The 13,745-nt window shown below is 56.3% G+C and overlaps 5 protein-coding genes across 5 annotated transcripts, besides 4 other annotated features; all 5 read right to left on the bottom strand.

Annotated features, from left to right (window-relative positions):
- Positions 1 to 302: 302 nt before the first annotated feature.
- EKO05_0000085 (40s ribosomal protein L44e) lies at positions 303 to 1,244 on the bottom strand (the record flags this gene model as incomplete). Its single annotated transcript, XM_038936577.2, has 4 exons — positions 303 to 377; positions 426 to 592; positions 644 to 719; positions 1,242 to 1,244. The coding sequence occupies 4 exons, from the start codon at positions 1,242 to 1,244 to the stop codon at positions 303 to 305; spliced, it is 321 nt and encodes a 106-aa protein (XP_038802619.2).
- A 344-nt stretch (positions 1,245 to 1,588) lies between these two features.
- On the bottom strand, positions 1,589 to 1,999 carry EKO05_0000084 (inner nuclear membrane protein enriched at telomere/subtelomere region; the record flags this gene model as incomplete). Its single annotated transcript, XM_059635374.1, has 1 exon — positions 1,589 to 1,999. The coding sequence occupies one exon, from the start codon at positions 1,997 to 1,999 to the stop codon at positions 1,589 to 1,591; it is 411 nt and encodes a 136-aa protein (XP_059491357.1).
- A 62-nt stretch (positions 2,000 to 2,061) lies between these two features.
- EKO05_0000083 (inner nuclear membrane protein enriched at telomere/subtelomere region) lies at positions 2,062 to 3,715 on the bottom strand (the record flags this gene model as incomplete). Its single annotated transcript, XM_059635373.1, has 2 exons — positions 2,062 to 2,194; positions 2,262 to 3,715. 2 exons carry the CDS (start codon positions 3,713 to 3,715, stop codon positions 2,062 to 2,064), a joined length of 1,587 nt encoding a protein of 528 aa, XP_059491356.1.
- Positions 3,716 to 4,563: 848 nt separating this feature from the next.
- Positions 4,564 to 6,218, bottom strand: EKO05_0000082 (3-oxoacid CoA-transferase; the record flags this gene model as incomplete). The annotated part of the gene is made up of 3 exons (XM_038936952.1): positions 4,564 to 4,695; positions 4,748 to 6,109; positions 6,159 to 6,218. The coding sequence occupies 3 exons, from the start codon at positions 6,216 to 6,218 to the stop codon at positions 4,564 to 4,566; spliced, it is 1,554 nt and encodes a 517-aa protein (XP_038802618.1).
- Positions 6,219 to 9,865: 3,647 nt separating this feature from the next.
- Positions 9,866 to 11,794, bottom strand: EKO05_0000081 (uncharacterized protein; the record flags this gene model as incomplete). The annotated part of the gene is made up of 1 exon (XM_038944610.1): positions 9,866 to 11,794. One exon carries the CDS (start codon positions 11,792 to 11,794, stop codon positions 9,866 to 9,868), a length of 1,929 nt encoding a protein of 642 aa, XP_038802617.1.
- A 579-nt stretch (positions 11,795 to 12,373) lies between these two features.
- Positions 12,374 to 12,424: a tandem repeat.
- Positions 12,425 to 12,435: 11 nt separating this feature from the next.
- Positions 12,436 to 12,454: a tandem repeat.
- Positions 12,455 to 12,697: 243 nt separating this feature from the next.
- Positions 12,698 to 12,749: a tandem repeat.
- A 202-nt stretch (positions 12,750 to 12,951) lies between these two features.
- Positions 12,952 to 13,020: a tandem repeat.
- Positions 13,021 to 13,745: the final 725 nt, after the last annotated feature.

Genomic DNA, 13,745 nt, shown 5'->3' with positions numbered 1-13,745 from the left:
GAAAGAGCATCCTTGTAAGAGCGCCGTGCCATGAATTTTACAATGCATCACACTAGAAAACACTCATTTGCACGTACACGCACGGGAACCATGTCCTTTCAATCGAGCTCGATTTGATGCAAATGTTGGTTACAATCCGTTGAATTCGTGGGTAGCAACCTGTTCATCCTCAGATGCTCCCTATCACTCCGCTTTCATTTCGTTGCATTGATGCATAGCATGAGTCGATTGGGAAAGCCGTCCATCCTGTCCGCCTGAAGACTACGCCGAGGGCCCAGCAAAAGAGAGAGAAAGAGACACGCTTAGAAGACAAGGGCGGCACCCTTGGTCTTCTTGTCACCACCGAGCTCGAAGTGCTTGCATCGCTTGAGGGCGAGCTGTCGTGCGGTTAGCGATTTTCGTTTCGTTGAATCGAAGAACCGTACCTGTGCCTTGGTCTTGCAGGCAGTGCACTCTAATCGGAGCACGACCTTCTTGGTGGTCTTGGCCCTCTTGTGGAAGACGGGCTTGGTCTGACCTCCGTAACCGGACTGCTTACGGTCGTAACGACGCTTACCCTGAGCGAACAGAGAAGCCTTTCCAGCCTTGTACTCTGCGCGGATTCAGCATGTGCGTAATGTGGCCTCGATTGCGGGTTACTAACGGGTGACCTTGTGCTGGGTGTGCTTCTTGCAGTCCTTGCCCTTGCAGTAGGTACGGCGGGTCTTGGGAACGTTGACCTGAGCAGTGCTTGTCAGCGCATGTCCGTTGCCATTGTTTGTCCGGAACACAATCCATCAGAGAAGCCTCGATTCGCAACAAGAGTGAACGGGGCGCGGTGGCGAACAGGGCGGCCTGCGTTCGGTAATGCGCGTTGTGCGATATGCGTAGGCTCGAGTTCGCGACGTCCGAAGTAGCTTGGTTATGTGCTCGCTGGCCTCGATATTGGTGGCCGAAGAAGTTGTGGTGCGCGTTGGGAGCATCGAAGTTGTGTGCGGACAGCAGCTGTCACTCAGAGACCTGCTGGCTGGACTGACTGTCCCACTATCCAATCCTACTCCCAGCCATGCATGCGACATTCCTCTCCCCAACGTCGCACCGTCTGTTCTTCGAGGCCGCGTTATGCCTGGCGGGATGGTTCTCTCCCTCTCGAGATGCGCTTCGGTCGTGCTCGTCATCGAAAAGTCGTTCGTGGCGTCGTCGTTCACTCATTGTCCAACCGCGGCTTCTTTGGATGATAATTTGGGCATGGCTGCACTCACCATCTTGACTGATTTTGTCTGTCGGTTAGTGAGGACGACGGGTTGGCGGTTGTGTTGATGTTTCCTCGCTCCTTCCTTCGCAATGTGCGGTGCGAGGCGCTAGTTCGCTTAGCGAAAATGGACCGTGCGTCGCACACGGGCCATCTATGTTGCTCTGGAGCATCATCATCGGCATCAAGTTTGGGTGTTGCACAATCAAGCGTCCAGCATGTTATGGATGCAGCATCTGCTATGTGATTCAAAAGTCCATTACGAGGTGGTATCATGCGAAGCAAAAGCGCATCTCCTTAGCGCCCATTAACTGCAATCTACAGCCCTGGCACGTCTGATGGACAGTGCGACTACATTTAGTAGACAGGAAGTCCTTCGTTCCACGTCCTCTTCTCCGTCATCTCCTTTGATGCAGTTGGTGGTGTGTTCTCGATGTTGAAGCGGCCGCTCTCGCGCTTGCCACTGCTTCGGCCATCCTCGATCAGGTGCATTGGACCAATCCACTCCCACATGCGCGCAACATCGCCACTGTTTGCAGTCCTGACTGCTGCACGTACATTCGAGTTGAATTCAACCTTCTTCTGTACCCGCTCCCACAGCTTCTGTCGGCGCGACGACGAGAACTCGTTACGAAGAACGTCATCTCGTAGCTGCGCCATACTCACTCCACGCTCGGGGTAAGCACCGGGCTCTTGATAGCTGAGCGCAGCGTGGTTGGCGAGCCTGTCAAAGACGTCGCTGGCGAGTTGCTTGGCGCGAGCCTCCATAGCTCGACTCCTTGTGAATGAGTACCTCCCGTAAGTGCCCGAGGCGACAAGCAGGAAGAAGATTACAATTTGGAGAAGATGTCGTTCAAAGGATTGTACAACGGATCTTCGGACGCTACAGGTGAGGGAGAGCTTTGCGAGCGAGGTTGAGGTGAGATGTCGTTTACCGGTAGTTCTGTATCCACAGGAAGGTAACTGATTAGTACAGTCCTACGTCAGAAAGGTTGCACGACTGGTTTGGGCTGGGAAGGAGGGTACTTACGCATTTTTGGTCTCGACGACCTCATCTCGCAGTACTGTCTCGGGGAAGGCTCGATCGAACAGTTCGCTGAACTCCTTGTCTGACATGCCCTTTTGTGTATGGGCGGCTAGCTCTTGCTTCAGCTCCTCTTCAGCGACCTCCGGCGTCTCAACTAGTTTGCCTTCTGCATCGGGCTCGCCGCACTCGTACTGTGCCCTCTTCTCTCGCAGGATCTCGACTGCTTTGTTGGCAACTGCTGTGACTTTGCGCGTTTTGACACTGTCAGGTTCGCAGGTTGGTGGCAAAGGTATCAGACCACCCAGAGACAGGGGGTGATCTTTGCGAATAAAGTCACGATCGCACGTGAGTTCCAGAGCTCTGTAGCACTGTGCATGTGGTGGGCAAGGCTCGCACTGGGGGAGGATATCGCTGGCCCATTCTGGCACCTCCACGCCCGCCAGGCTTGTAGCTTCCCTTCCGATACCGCAGAAGCCCACCTCGACCTTCTCTTGCCTCCAAACACCACCAAAGACGGCAGCAGTCGTGAGAAGCAGTGTTGCTGAGAACGCCTTGAGGGTGCCCGTTGCCTTCGAGGGTTGCTTACGCCTTCGAGGAGGCAGTATGTCGACCTGTCCGCTCTTCGCGCGATCTCGTACAAGTTCTAGCTGCTCCTCTGGTGTAAACTCCTCGCCGGCATCCGTGCTCTCGTGTTCCTCCTCTTTCGCGTGTGGGGCGGCTACGTCGAACGTCTTGCGGGAGGGCACGACGATACCTTCATCGTACTGGTCTGCGCTGGGCTCGACCGTGCGTCTACGATGTGCATCGCTCTTGCGTCTCGTCTTTAGCTCAGACCCCAGCGTTCTCCTCCTGCTCTTGTCGCGTGATGTAGCATCCGGGACTGCTGGCGAGCTGCCGCTTTGAAATGGATTCTCTTGTGTAAAGGGACTCTCAGGGCCTGAGCGATGCCATGCTTCTGGGTCAGGTGTGGGCTCTTTGTAGGCCGGAGTGATGCTCTTGCGAGTGCGTCTAGCTGCCGGGCGCTCGTCGACCTCCGGTTCGAGTGCTCTGCTGTGCTTTGCAGGTACGGCGCGAGATGGCGTCTTTGCGCGCGATGCGGGTGCAGCGTCTTCGGCGTCCTCGGTTGCCCCACGGGTGGTACGGCGCGCGGTTCGCCTCGTCGCAGGCGTTGGGGCCACCAACGTGTCGTCCTCGGCGTCATCGACGGTGCTATTGGAGCTTGATGGCACGTCTACAATGCCCCGCGTAGTGCGCTTCGTGCGCGCATGTGTCCTTTGTACTTGCGCAGCCTGTGGGGCGACAGACTCGTTGAAGAGCGCTACCAGCTGCGGCTTCTTCGCAGACGACGGGTAACCAACGCCGTGTTTGAGCAGGATGCTGCGCAGCTCAGGCACCGTTATCTTCGACGAGTCGACACCAGGCTCAAAGTACCAGTATTCCCCGCGTGCGTCGGCCATGTCTGGTGAGCGGTGTTCGCAATGTGCAGGGTAGAGGGTAATAGGAAGCGACGAATATATGCGCCAGAAGAAAGTCGCTGCAGTGCGACAAGGATCAGGTGGCGATTGGTAAGAGCAGGCAGACGTCGGTGGGAGGGATCGCAGCCAGCTAAGTGTTTGTGACGTAGTTGCACGGGGCAACAACAAAACGCCCACAGCACTGACACAGACCCATACAGGAGGATTTCTTTATTCGCCCTTCACACGACCAACATAGACCGTTACAGCTTTTGTACAATGTCGACAGGGAAAGCATCACAGTCTGAGCAGTCCTGAGTCTACGAGATCCTCGACGTCCACACTTCGCAGCTGCATGACCCCCACACTTCCACTAGCATCAGTAAAGCACCTAAGGCTCTGCAAAAGGTGCTGAAGTACAGCCACATGGGAACAGTGTTGACTGTAAAAACGTGCTCAAGAGCTGTCTTTCCAAAGGTGGTCATAATTTCCCAATATGTCCACACCGCCTTGCTGGCCTCCACCATGATAGCACCACAAGCACCAAGGTCGTGACAGTGATTGAGTAGATGGGCTTACAGTGGCCGTCATAGCTACTGCTGTTCTCACAGTATCGACTTGCGTACACGTGTATCACTCGTATAAGAGCAAGCTGATGTATGGGCGAAAGGAACCATTGGAATCTGAAAGACGGACTGCTGTGTTGGAAGGGACTTGAGGCTTGAGTGACGTGCAGCACAAAGAACAGAAGAACGAGATATTTCCATTTTGAACTCCAGGCCAGTTATCAACATGATGCGACGGAAGCGCATATATACAAGCGAAATGACTCGACGCAAAACGAGTACGCCTCACAGCATCGGCTTGATCTCGGCGGCCTCCTTGAAGTCTGCGCCGGTCTTGGCGCGTACTTCGTCGACTGTGACGCCGTCGGCAAGCTCGATGAGGGTGAGACCTTCTGTGAAGTCGACGTCGAACACGCACTGTACTGCTGTCAGCTTTGTCGCCCCAAGAGCGTGCATTGTTTGAACCTACAAGGTCTGTGATGATCCGGCTCACGCAGGCCTTGCCGGTGAGCGGGAACTCGCACTGCTTCAGAATCTTCGGTCTGCCCTTCTTATCTGTGTGCTCCATTGTGACTACGACCTTTGTCATGCTTGGGTTTGATACCAGATCCATTGCGCCACCGAATCCCTTGACCTTGCCTGGCAACATCCAGTTCGCCAGATCGCCTCTCGCAGACACTTGCATGGCACCGAGGATGGTCAGGTTGATCTTGCCCGCGCGAATCATGCCGAATGACTCTTCAGAGCCGAAGCACGACGCGCCGGGGAGAAGCGTGACGGTTTCCTTGCCCGCGTTGATCAGGTCAGGGTCTTCGAGACCCTTCTTTGGGTAGGGCCCAAGACCGAGGATACCGTTCTCGGACTGCAGTTGTACCTCCACGCTGGCGTCGACGAAGGAGGGAGCCAGCATAGGCATGCCAATTCCCAAGTTCGCGTACATTCCATTCTTGAACTCCTTCGCTGCTCTGCGGACAATGCGCTCACGCTTGTTCGCAGCGTCACCGGAGCCGAGTGCGTTGACGGCGTCGGCGGGATCCTTGGCGTTGACCGTCTTTTCGATCTTCTTCTCGGCGGTCGACTGGATAACGCGGTCGACATAGATGCCGGGGACGTGGACAGCGTTGGGCTCGATGTCGCCAACCTCAACGATGTGCTCCGCTTCGACGATTGTGACTTTGGCGTTGCGTGCCATTGCGCCGTTGAAGTTCTGTGCGCTGAAGCGGAACTGGACGTTGCCTAGGCGGTCGGCCTTGTAGGCTTTGATGAAGGCGTAGTCACCCTTGATAGCTTCCTCCATGACAAACGATTTGCCATCAAAGACCTTGACATCGCGCGGTGTCGAGTATTGGGCGACGGAACCGTCGCTGTTGTGACGGAGAGCGAGTTCACCAGTCTGGACAACGGTACCAAAGGCCGCGGGCGTGTAGAAAGCGGGAATGCCAGCACCGCCGGCGCGACACCTTTCAGCAAGAGTGCCTTGAGGTGTGAGCTCGAGCTCGAGTTCGCCATTCAGGTACATCTGCTCAAGAACCTTGTTCTCGCCGACGTATGAAGCAATCATTTTCTGGACCTGCTTGCTCTCGAGCAAGAGTCCGAGACCTCCGCCTACAACACCAGCATTGTTGGACACGGCGGTGAGACCGGTGATTGAAGAGTTCGACTTGACTGCTTCGATGAGAGTATCAGGCACACCGGACAGACCGAAGCCGCCACACAGGAGAGTGCTGTCAGACTTCATATCCTCGATTGCAGCTTGCGCAGATGGGAAGACCTTGTTGATTTCATTGCGGCGGAGGGAGGAGCTGAAGTTGCGTGCAAGATTCAGGTATGTCTAGAGAAGTCAGTATGAAGTATCCAGAGACTCCAGTGGGAGCGACTACCTTGGTGCTGCTCCGCGAGAAGGTGCGCGCAGTGCGGAGTGTGAGGGCTATCGACGGCATTGTGCAGGAAGCTTGAGAGAAGCTTGAAAGTTCAATTGTGCAGCGGACCAGTATTATCACTCAGTCAAGAGGATGTCTATGCAAACTAACAACGATAGCGAAAGGTGAGGCTGGCCACGAACAAAGTGTAAGCTCGAACACGTTGCGGCTCCTCGGTTGTTCTTGAGCGCGTTGCGTCGGCCGGCATCTAGCCACGGAACGGAACCGCAGGAGGCGGCGGAATGTGGAGGTGGAAAGTCGCGGAGAAGCCAGCCTTGCTCGACGTGCTAACGCCGGCACTGAGCCTCCATTGGCCGTGTATGCCTCGCTCTGGAAAGAAGCGGAAATGATGGTCTCCAGCTTCACTTCATCGTGGGAGTCAATGAAGAAGTGGTATTTGAGCTCATGCTCATTTGCCGATTGAAGCACGGTGAAGTTATCACTAGACGCCTTGATGATGAGGGAACGCTCAGGTGGACTGCGGCTGATGAAGCGATACCAGTGACTCAAGAGAGTAGATACGGTCACAAAAGGGACTCTATTCAGGAATTCTCTTTCATCCTATATGAAGCTTAGAATTGCTGCTTTTCGTAGTCCCCTGGGAACACATCAGGCGTCCAAAGACACCGGAAGCCTACTCCCAGCATGCCGCTTCGCCAAGGAAAGCGAGTAGATCTGCCACCCAGCATCGATGTACAACAGCACACATGTGTCCATGTGAGCTCGGACGAGAGGTCAGCTCCGAATCGAAGGGCATGGATGAAAGCAGAGCAGCTCCGTGATGTAAGCCGTCGTCTCGCAGCGTCCACACAGGACACAGCTACTGCAGTTGGCCAGCGACTGTAGATATGCGCTCTTAGAGGCCTAGGTAGCATTGAAGTCAAATCACGATCACATACACCACACCAAGGACATGCAGCACAGACTCTAGTCATAGCACTAGGCTGTAATGTCATGCAGAATGCGTCCTCCATGCAAACCCAGGTCGAGCAACAGCGAAGCACGACAGCACACAGTACGTATAGCAGTATAGACAGACCGCCCAAGTATCGAGGCTGCATGGAGCAAGGAGCAAGATGCCTCGAAACGTCCAGCAATGTGAGAGCCTCCGCCCTATGCTTCATGGACTCTGCACTTTACAAGCCCTATCGTGATGCCACGGCTCGTCGTTCCAACTGCCATGGATTGTATGACGGCTTATATGTCCCAGTGGTCGAGCGTGTGTCCTGCCGCAGCTTGCTACTAGCGTAATGTACGGGGCGTTCGGTCGAAGGACCACAACGTGCGGTGCTGTCTCGAGAGCAAGTAGTGAAGCCTGGAACTCTGCTCGTTGTGAGGGACGCCGTAAACGCGTAGCCCAAGGATGCTGATACGATACTCCCTTAATCTTGGCCATGGTGTCGATGGCGCCACGTTCGTGTTGCATGTTTCGACAACAGGCAAGCGGCAGCCGTCCTGTCACCCGAGGTGTGACCGCTAGGATAGCGCGGTTCAGCCGTGGATATTGCTGGAATGTGGCATCATCTTATCAACCGACGGTGAGGTGCATGCGGTGTCGGTGTGCACAAGGCAACTCTCGCGTCGATACCGCAGGCGTGTGGCAGGAATTACCTGGGAACCGTCGACCGATATCGATGTCGATATCGACCGACCTTCCTTGCTCGTACGGCGGGCTCCACTTCCCCTCATTCTCAAACAAAAGCGTAAGCTCTATGATGCATGGCGTGTCGTCGAGAAGCGATGGCTTCGGTTTGGGCGGAAGTGCAGAGATAAATGGCGTGAGAAGGCGTAGAAAAGAAACTTGAGCGTGGCATAGTCGCGTTGGCCTGCCCGTCCGAAACAGGCTGAAGGCAAAAAGAGAGCACACAATACGGTTGCAACGACGGTTGCGAAAGGGCAGCCCCCAGCGAACGAAGATGGCAATCTCGCCGCTGCATGTCAGCTCGACGGTCCGCTCTTCAACAAAGAAAGAGGAAGCAGTCGTCGCATGCTTCGATGCATGCACGAACGCGTAACGCCGAGTCGTTGCTCCGGTCCAGAATGCCTATTCCACACGGTAGTCTTAGCAACCCTCCCATATCGCTGCACCGACTCCGTAGCCCGTCGTCCGCACGCAGTGGCTCCGCATAAGCCGCTCGCACGACTCGGCTGTTTGCAGGAGGGGAAGGGCAGCCAAGGAGCAGCCCAGGCCGTATCGAGTCCAACTGTCAGCTCCACCCGGCACGGCGCGACGCGTCTCACGCGTTCGCGCTCCCACATGACTTGCCTGACGCGTCGCCAACTTGCTAGGTCCGGGCCCCGCGGCGGCCAAGTGGAGGCCTGGACGCTGCGTACAACGCTGTGAGTGGCTGGGGAGCTTGGGAGCACCAGTGAGATGCGGTAATGCGGGACGTGCGATCCTCCATCTGAGCAACCATGTAGGTGGGCTGGGCACCCACCACGGCTGCCGCAATTTTCTCCCCTTCTGCATGCAGAGGCTTACGAGTCTGGGGTTGAGGAGGCTGCCCAATGCCCATGTTGGACAGAGGGTTGGGCAAGGGTGGTCACACCGGGCAGGATCCTGTCTTTGATGATTCAGTTGGCCTGGCTCTAACTCGCTACTGGAATGCAGTGATAGTGCCATTGGTACGGCTCAAGAACTATCGATTACCGCCAAACGTCCACGCGTTGCCTGTGGCATCCAGCACGGACACGAATGACGATCGTGCTTACCTCGTTACGAAACAGTTACGGCACGGGGGCGGAGTCAACCGAGCTTAGGGACGCACTTTGTTCATCTGGCTTTTCATTGATAGCTACCAGACCTGCTCGAGTACGCCATTTCATCGTCCATGTACCTTTGCATGTCCCGGCTAACCTGTCAAGTGTGTACGCCTTTTTCGATGCATCATCATCAACGAAGATAAGGGCATCTCGTCCCGCCGGTCGTCCCGTCGGTCGTTCCGCCGGTCGTCCCTCCGGTCGTCCCCCTCAGAACGAAATCCACCAAAGCTACTCGAGCAGACCCACGCACGAGACCAGTGATGAGGTAGTCGTCGACCAAGAGCTGGAGCTGATGGCAACGTTCATTCGGACGCCCAACTCCTGTCAACATGCAAAGCATCCATCGTCCCACCAGAAAAAGAGAAAGCATGAGTAGACGAAGCAGAGAAGGCCTCCCCAAACGGGCGGCTGATTGAATAAAGCACGTATGTGCAACGTGTATCGAATGTACAAAGGAGCAGGCAGGCACAAGACAGCTCCGTCGCCAAAGCTCTCTCCAGACGACAGACCCCGCCGCCGCCGAATTACGGAAGAAGATCGATGATGAACCAAGCCTGTTCATGTATGCATATCGTCATGACCCGTCGTGAGTACCAAGGATCAGACAAAGAAAAGGAAACATAACAAAAAGCAAGGCCATCAACTCCAACATGCAGCCTATCATAAGACACACCATCCAACCCAGGCTATCCACAACGGATAGTATGAGGCGTGTGTGAACATGAACAAACATAAGAGATGCTTTCAGAGGAAGCAAATGGTAGCTCAAATGGCACGCGAGTATCGGCTCGTTGACAGGACAAAGATGGCGGTCGCTGCAAATGCTAAACGCCCATGATGATACGGACCCAGACGCCGTCGCACCCGCTGTGCTTGGTATAGAGGTAAGGCATCTAAAAACGCGACTAATGTTCAGATGGAGCGGGAGCCGCAGCGAACCGTTGCTCAAACGACGCCGGAGGCTCGAAGCCACCATAAGAGGTGGATGCTCGGGGAAACGTGTTACTCGGCCGACCGCCGAACGGTGTTCCTAGGCGAAACGTCCCTTGCCTGTGGGCCTCAGTCATGATAGCAGGCGAGGTGTGGACAGGACTGGGCAGCTGAGGACGAAGGTTGGCAAAGGGGTTGAGCTCGGGTGGTCCACTGGACGACAGAGGCAACCGTCGACTGCCGGCGCCCTCCATCATGTCACCCAAGCTGAAGCCTCGACTCCTCACGCGACGATGACTCGACTCCGCTGGGGCACCAAAGATATCGTCCACGGTGCTGTTGCCCCGGTTCCGCGTCTTGTCTTCAAAGCTGTTGGCAAGGGCCCGTCGCTTGAACACTCGTGACTTGGGGCGTGGGGCGTGCAACTGGAAAGGTGAGCCAAGTCGTGGTGTCGGAAGGCCGGTGTGTGCGTGCCACGTCTGAGCGTTGTGTGAGCTGGAGCCAGCATCGGCCATCTCCACTGTCGATGAGGACTGGAAAGGGGAGCCAAGAACGTTGCTCAGGCCGAGTCCCAACCCAACATGGAGCGACTGCGACTTCTGATGCGCTGACGATCGCGCTCTTGACCAGCTCTTTTGCTCTGGCCGGGGAGTCAGGTCATTGGCTAGCTGTGACAGAGGATTGCCCATTTGCATCGATGCAGCTGTACTCGTGGCCAAGGATACATTCATGTCCCGTGTCGAGAAGGTAAAGGAAGATGTGTCTTGCCCAAACGGAGATGAAAGTGGCTTCTGATGTGGCTGCGGCTGCGGCTCGCAAGGTTCTTCTGACTTGTCCGATGGTGGCGACGATTGCAGTGGTGAGGGCGATCGATGGAGCAGACGCTGATAGTATGCAGATAGGGTTGGCCTTTGCCTGGCCAAATCGCGAAGTCGCTTTCGACACTGCTTCTCAGTCGGGTATCGCAAGTAAGACTTATTTGGTCTTGCAATTGGCGTAGTGCTGCCACTCTTCAAGGCCTTGACAGTGTCTGGAGTCCCGGAATGTGAGCCGAAGTGGACAGCTGCGCGAACACCAGCAGTACGAGACACACTCGGTGCCTTCCACGTCTTGCGAGCCATCCTGGCAACGCGGTGGCAAACCCCGTTCGGTGGTGTTGTAAGGGGTACAGCCTTGAACGGCGTTACTGTAGGATCCTGAAGGTAATTCATGTACGTCCTCCACAGATGAAAGTCCATTTCTTCCGTGAAGGTGGCCCTCAACTTCAGCTTTTTAGCTGATCGAGGTTGCTGGTGTGCTGCTAGCGGAGAGCTGGGTTGATTGTACTTCATCTCCAGAGAATCGAAAGAGAAGGGATCGCACATTTCCTCTTCTGGGCTTGTGCAGCTGCCACCTCGCGACAGGTACGAGTACATACTACCACGAGACGAGATGGATGAGTCGGAGAAGCCAGAAGACGAAGTAGGTCTGCTGGACGTTTCACTTCGGTTTGTTTCCAGGTCATCCCAGTGTTGTGGGCCATCAAAGATGTCAATGGTTCTTACTTGGTGAGCCGGAGTCTTTGGCGGTGACACGAGACGACCGAAACTCGTTGGGGGTGAAAGGTAGGCGTTGTCTAGAGCGGAGGGGGGAGATGGAAGGGCGTTTGATGAACAGAAATGGAAGTCGGTTGCCTCGATGGTGGGGATTGGCTTCTCTTGCATGGACAAATCCAATTCAACCTGATGCTGGACGAGGGTAGCGCGGCGACGGCGTACCTTCAACGTCTGTCGTGGGGGAGGCGGTGGTTGAAGGTCAGCAACCTGTGGCTCTGGCTCTGGCGTTTGAGGAGCCGCCCCATCGCGAAAGTGGAACATGAAGTTCCTGGGGAGGGTGATGGAGAGATGAGGGCGTTCGGAATCCATAGTTTTTGTGGTTGTTGCAAATTGCGCAAAGAACAATGTGGGTTATGTTATTGTGTTGATGTATTCCAAGGCCTGAATATTGGAATCTGCAAGGACGTTGATACGAGGTCACGATATGCCAAAGGGTCAGCGACAAGGCGCGAGACGATCCCGGTCCAATGGGGATGGCAGTGAGATGGCGAGTACGCAGGTTGGTAGATTTGATGGTAAGGGTCGGGTACCAGCAAGCGTCCGGGACGATGCGAACGCGACTGTGCGGCCTGCACAAGCGGTTACACGGGTGGCTAGGGAGATGTGCGCCCTTGGTGAGGCAATTCCAAAGAGGCGCAAAACGTCGCGCACGCTTTGCAGCTGTGTGGATCGCAAGCGAGTCGCAGGCAAGGAGGCTTGTTAGAGATGCTCGTTCAGACGGCGGCGCGTAGCTACCAGGTGCGAGTGGTGACAGCGGCGCACAGCGCGATAGACGCGCAAAGAAAATTGCAGATGGGCGGAGCGAACGGAGTGCGCGGTGCTGGACACGTGAGAGGTGTTGGCAGAGCGCGGCGGGTGTTGTTGGGCGATCTGTGGAGGTTGCTGGTCGCGGCGAGCGGTCCGCGGGCAGAGGCGGCGGCGGGCAGGAGCGAGGCGGCGAGTGGGCTCACGCAGCAGCAGCAGCAGTAGTTGCGTGTAGGGGGGCGTGGGGGCGATTGTATAGGAAAGTCGTGAGAATGCGCAAAGAAACAGTGGTCGTGGTCGCGATCAGGGCATGGCAGCAGTGCGACAAGGAAGCGGGCGCGCCTCGGAGGATTATCGTGAAGCCGTGAGGGCGAGGGATCACGGTGAGGGTGAACAGGTATCGCCTGATGACAAGCGGCTCAGGCGGTGGTCACAGCGGCCTCCCGTCGACTGCCCCAGCCTAGCGCGCTGCGACTCCTGGGACTACTGCGACTACTGCGACTACTGCGACTACTGCGACCAGGCACTGACTAGACTGCACGCGAATCCAAACCACAGGCGCCGCATCCCAATCATCAAGGAAGGCCCTCTGGACCAGCCCTCCGTCAGCGCGCTGCCAGCACTTGGCCGGCGCACTGCCTGTTGTGCGTGCAGTGGCCAGCACATTCTTCTGCGTGGGGCGCCGCCTCGAATCACGTGAGGCTGCACCGCTGCTCTGCTCGGTTGCGGTTGCTGTTGCGTTGCGGTTGCTGTTGCTGTTGCTGTTGCTGTTGCTGTTGCTGTTGTTGTTGTCACTGACGCGTCCACGACGCGAAAGGCGGGCCTAGGCTTCTTTGGAACCACTACCTGGTCCGTGTCCACCCCCTGCAGTGAAAACGCAGTTGACAAGTGTTTGTGCATCTGCTCCAGTGCTCCTCTTTCGCTCCGGCTGCCACCGCCCGCCGTCGAGCGTCGAGCATCGAGCCTCGTTGCTGCCAGGGCCCAGCGCTCTGCATGCTGCATGCTGTAGTCTGTCTAGAGACCTGTCTAGAGACCTGTCTAGAGACCTGTCATGAGACCTGTCATGCGCAAGGGTGCTCACAGCTGCTCCTCTTACACTCCCAGCTCGTCCATCGACCTGCTTGCTGTCTCGATGCCGCGCTTGACCCCGCCTGCGCGGCGAGATCGAGCGGCAGCCCACTATGGAGACACCTGCGCATCGCATTCCGTGAGGGAGCCCAGCGAGCACCTTGATTCGCTGCGCCCCTCAACATGATGGCTCTGCTTGTGGGACGTGCCCTCTCCACTACGGCCCCATTGGACCTGGTCTGCCTTTGTTTACGGCTGTCAACACGCTGCCCGAGCACCGTGAACCCATCACTTGGACCTCTGGTGGGGAGCATCTCGATTCCATGTCGTCACAACCTCATCGATCGAGCCTTTCGAGACCCTGCCATCCACACACCAGCCGTATTTGCTTTTCCCGAACCGCTGCCGTTGCGCCCAATTCGGTCATAGGTACTGTAACACGCCCACC

Source organism: Ascochyta rabiei, chromosome 1, assembly GCF_004011695.2.
Source record: "Ascochyta rabiei chromosome 1, complete sequence".
Lineage (NCBI taxonomy): Eukaryota > Fungi > Ascomycota > Dothideomycetes > Pleosporales > Didymellaceae > Ascochyta > Ascochyta rabiei.
This window is presented reverse-complemented; position numbering and strand designations above follow the sequence as displayed.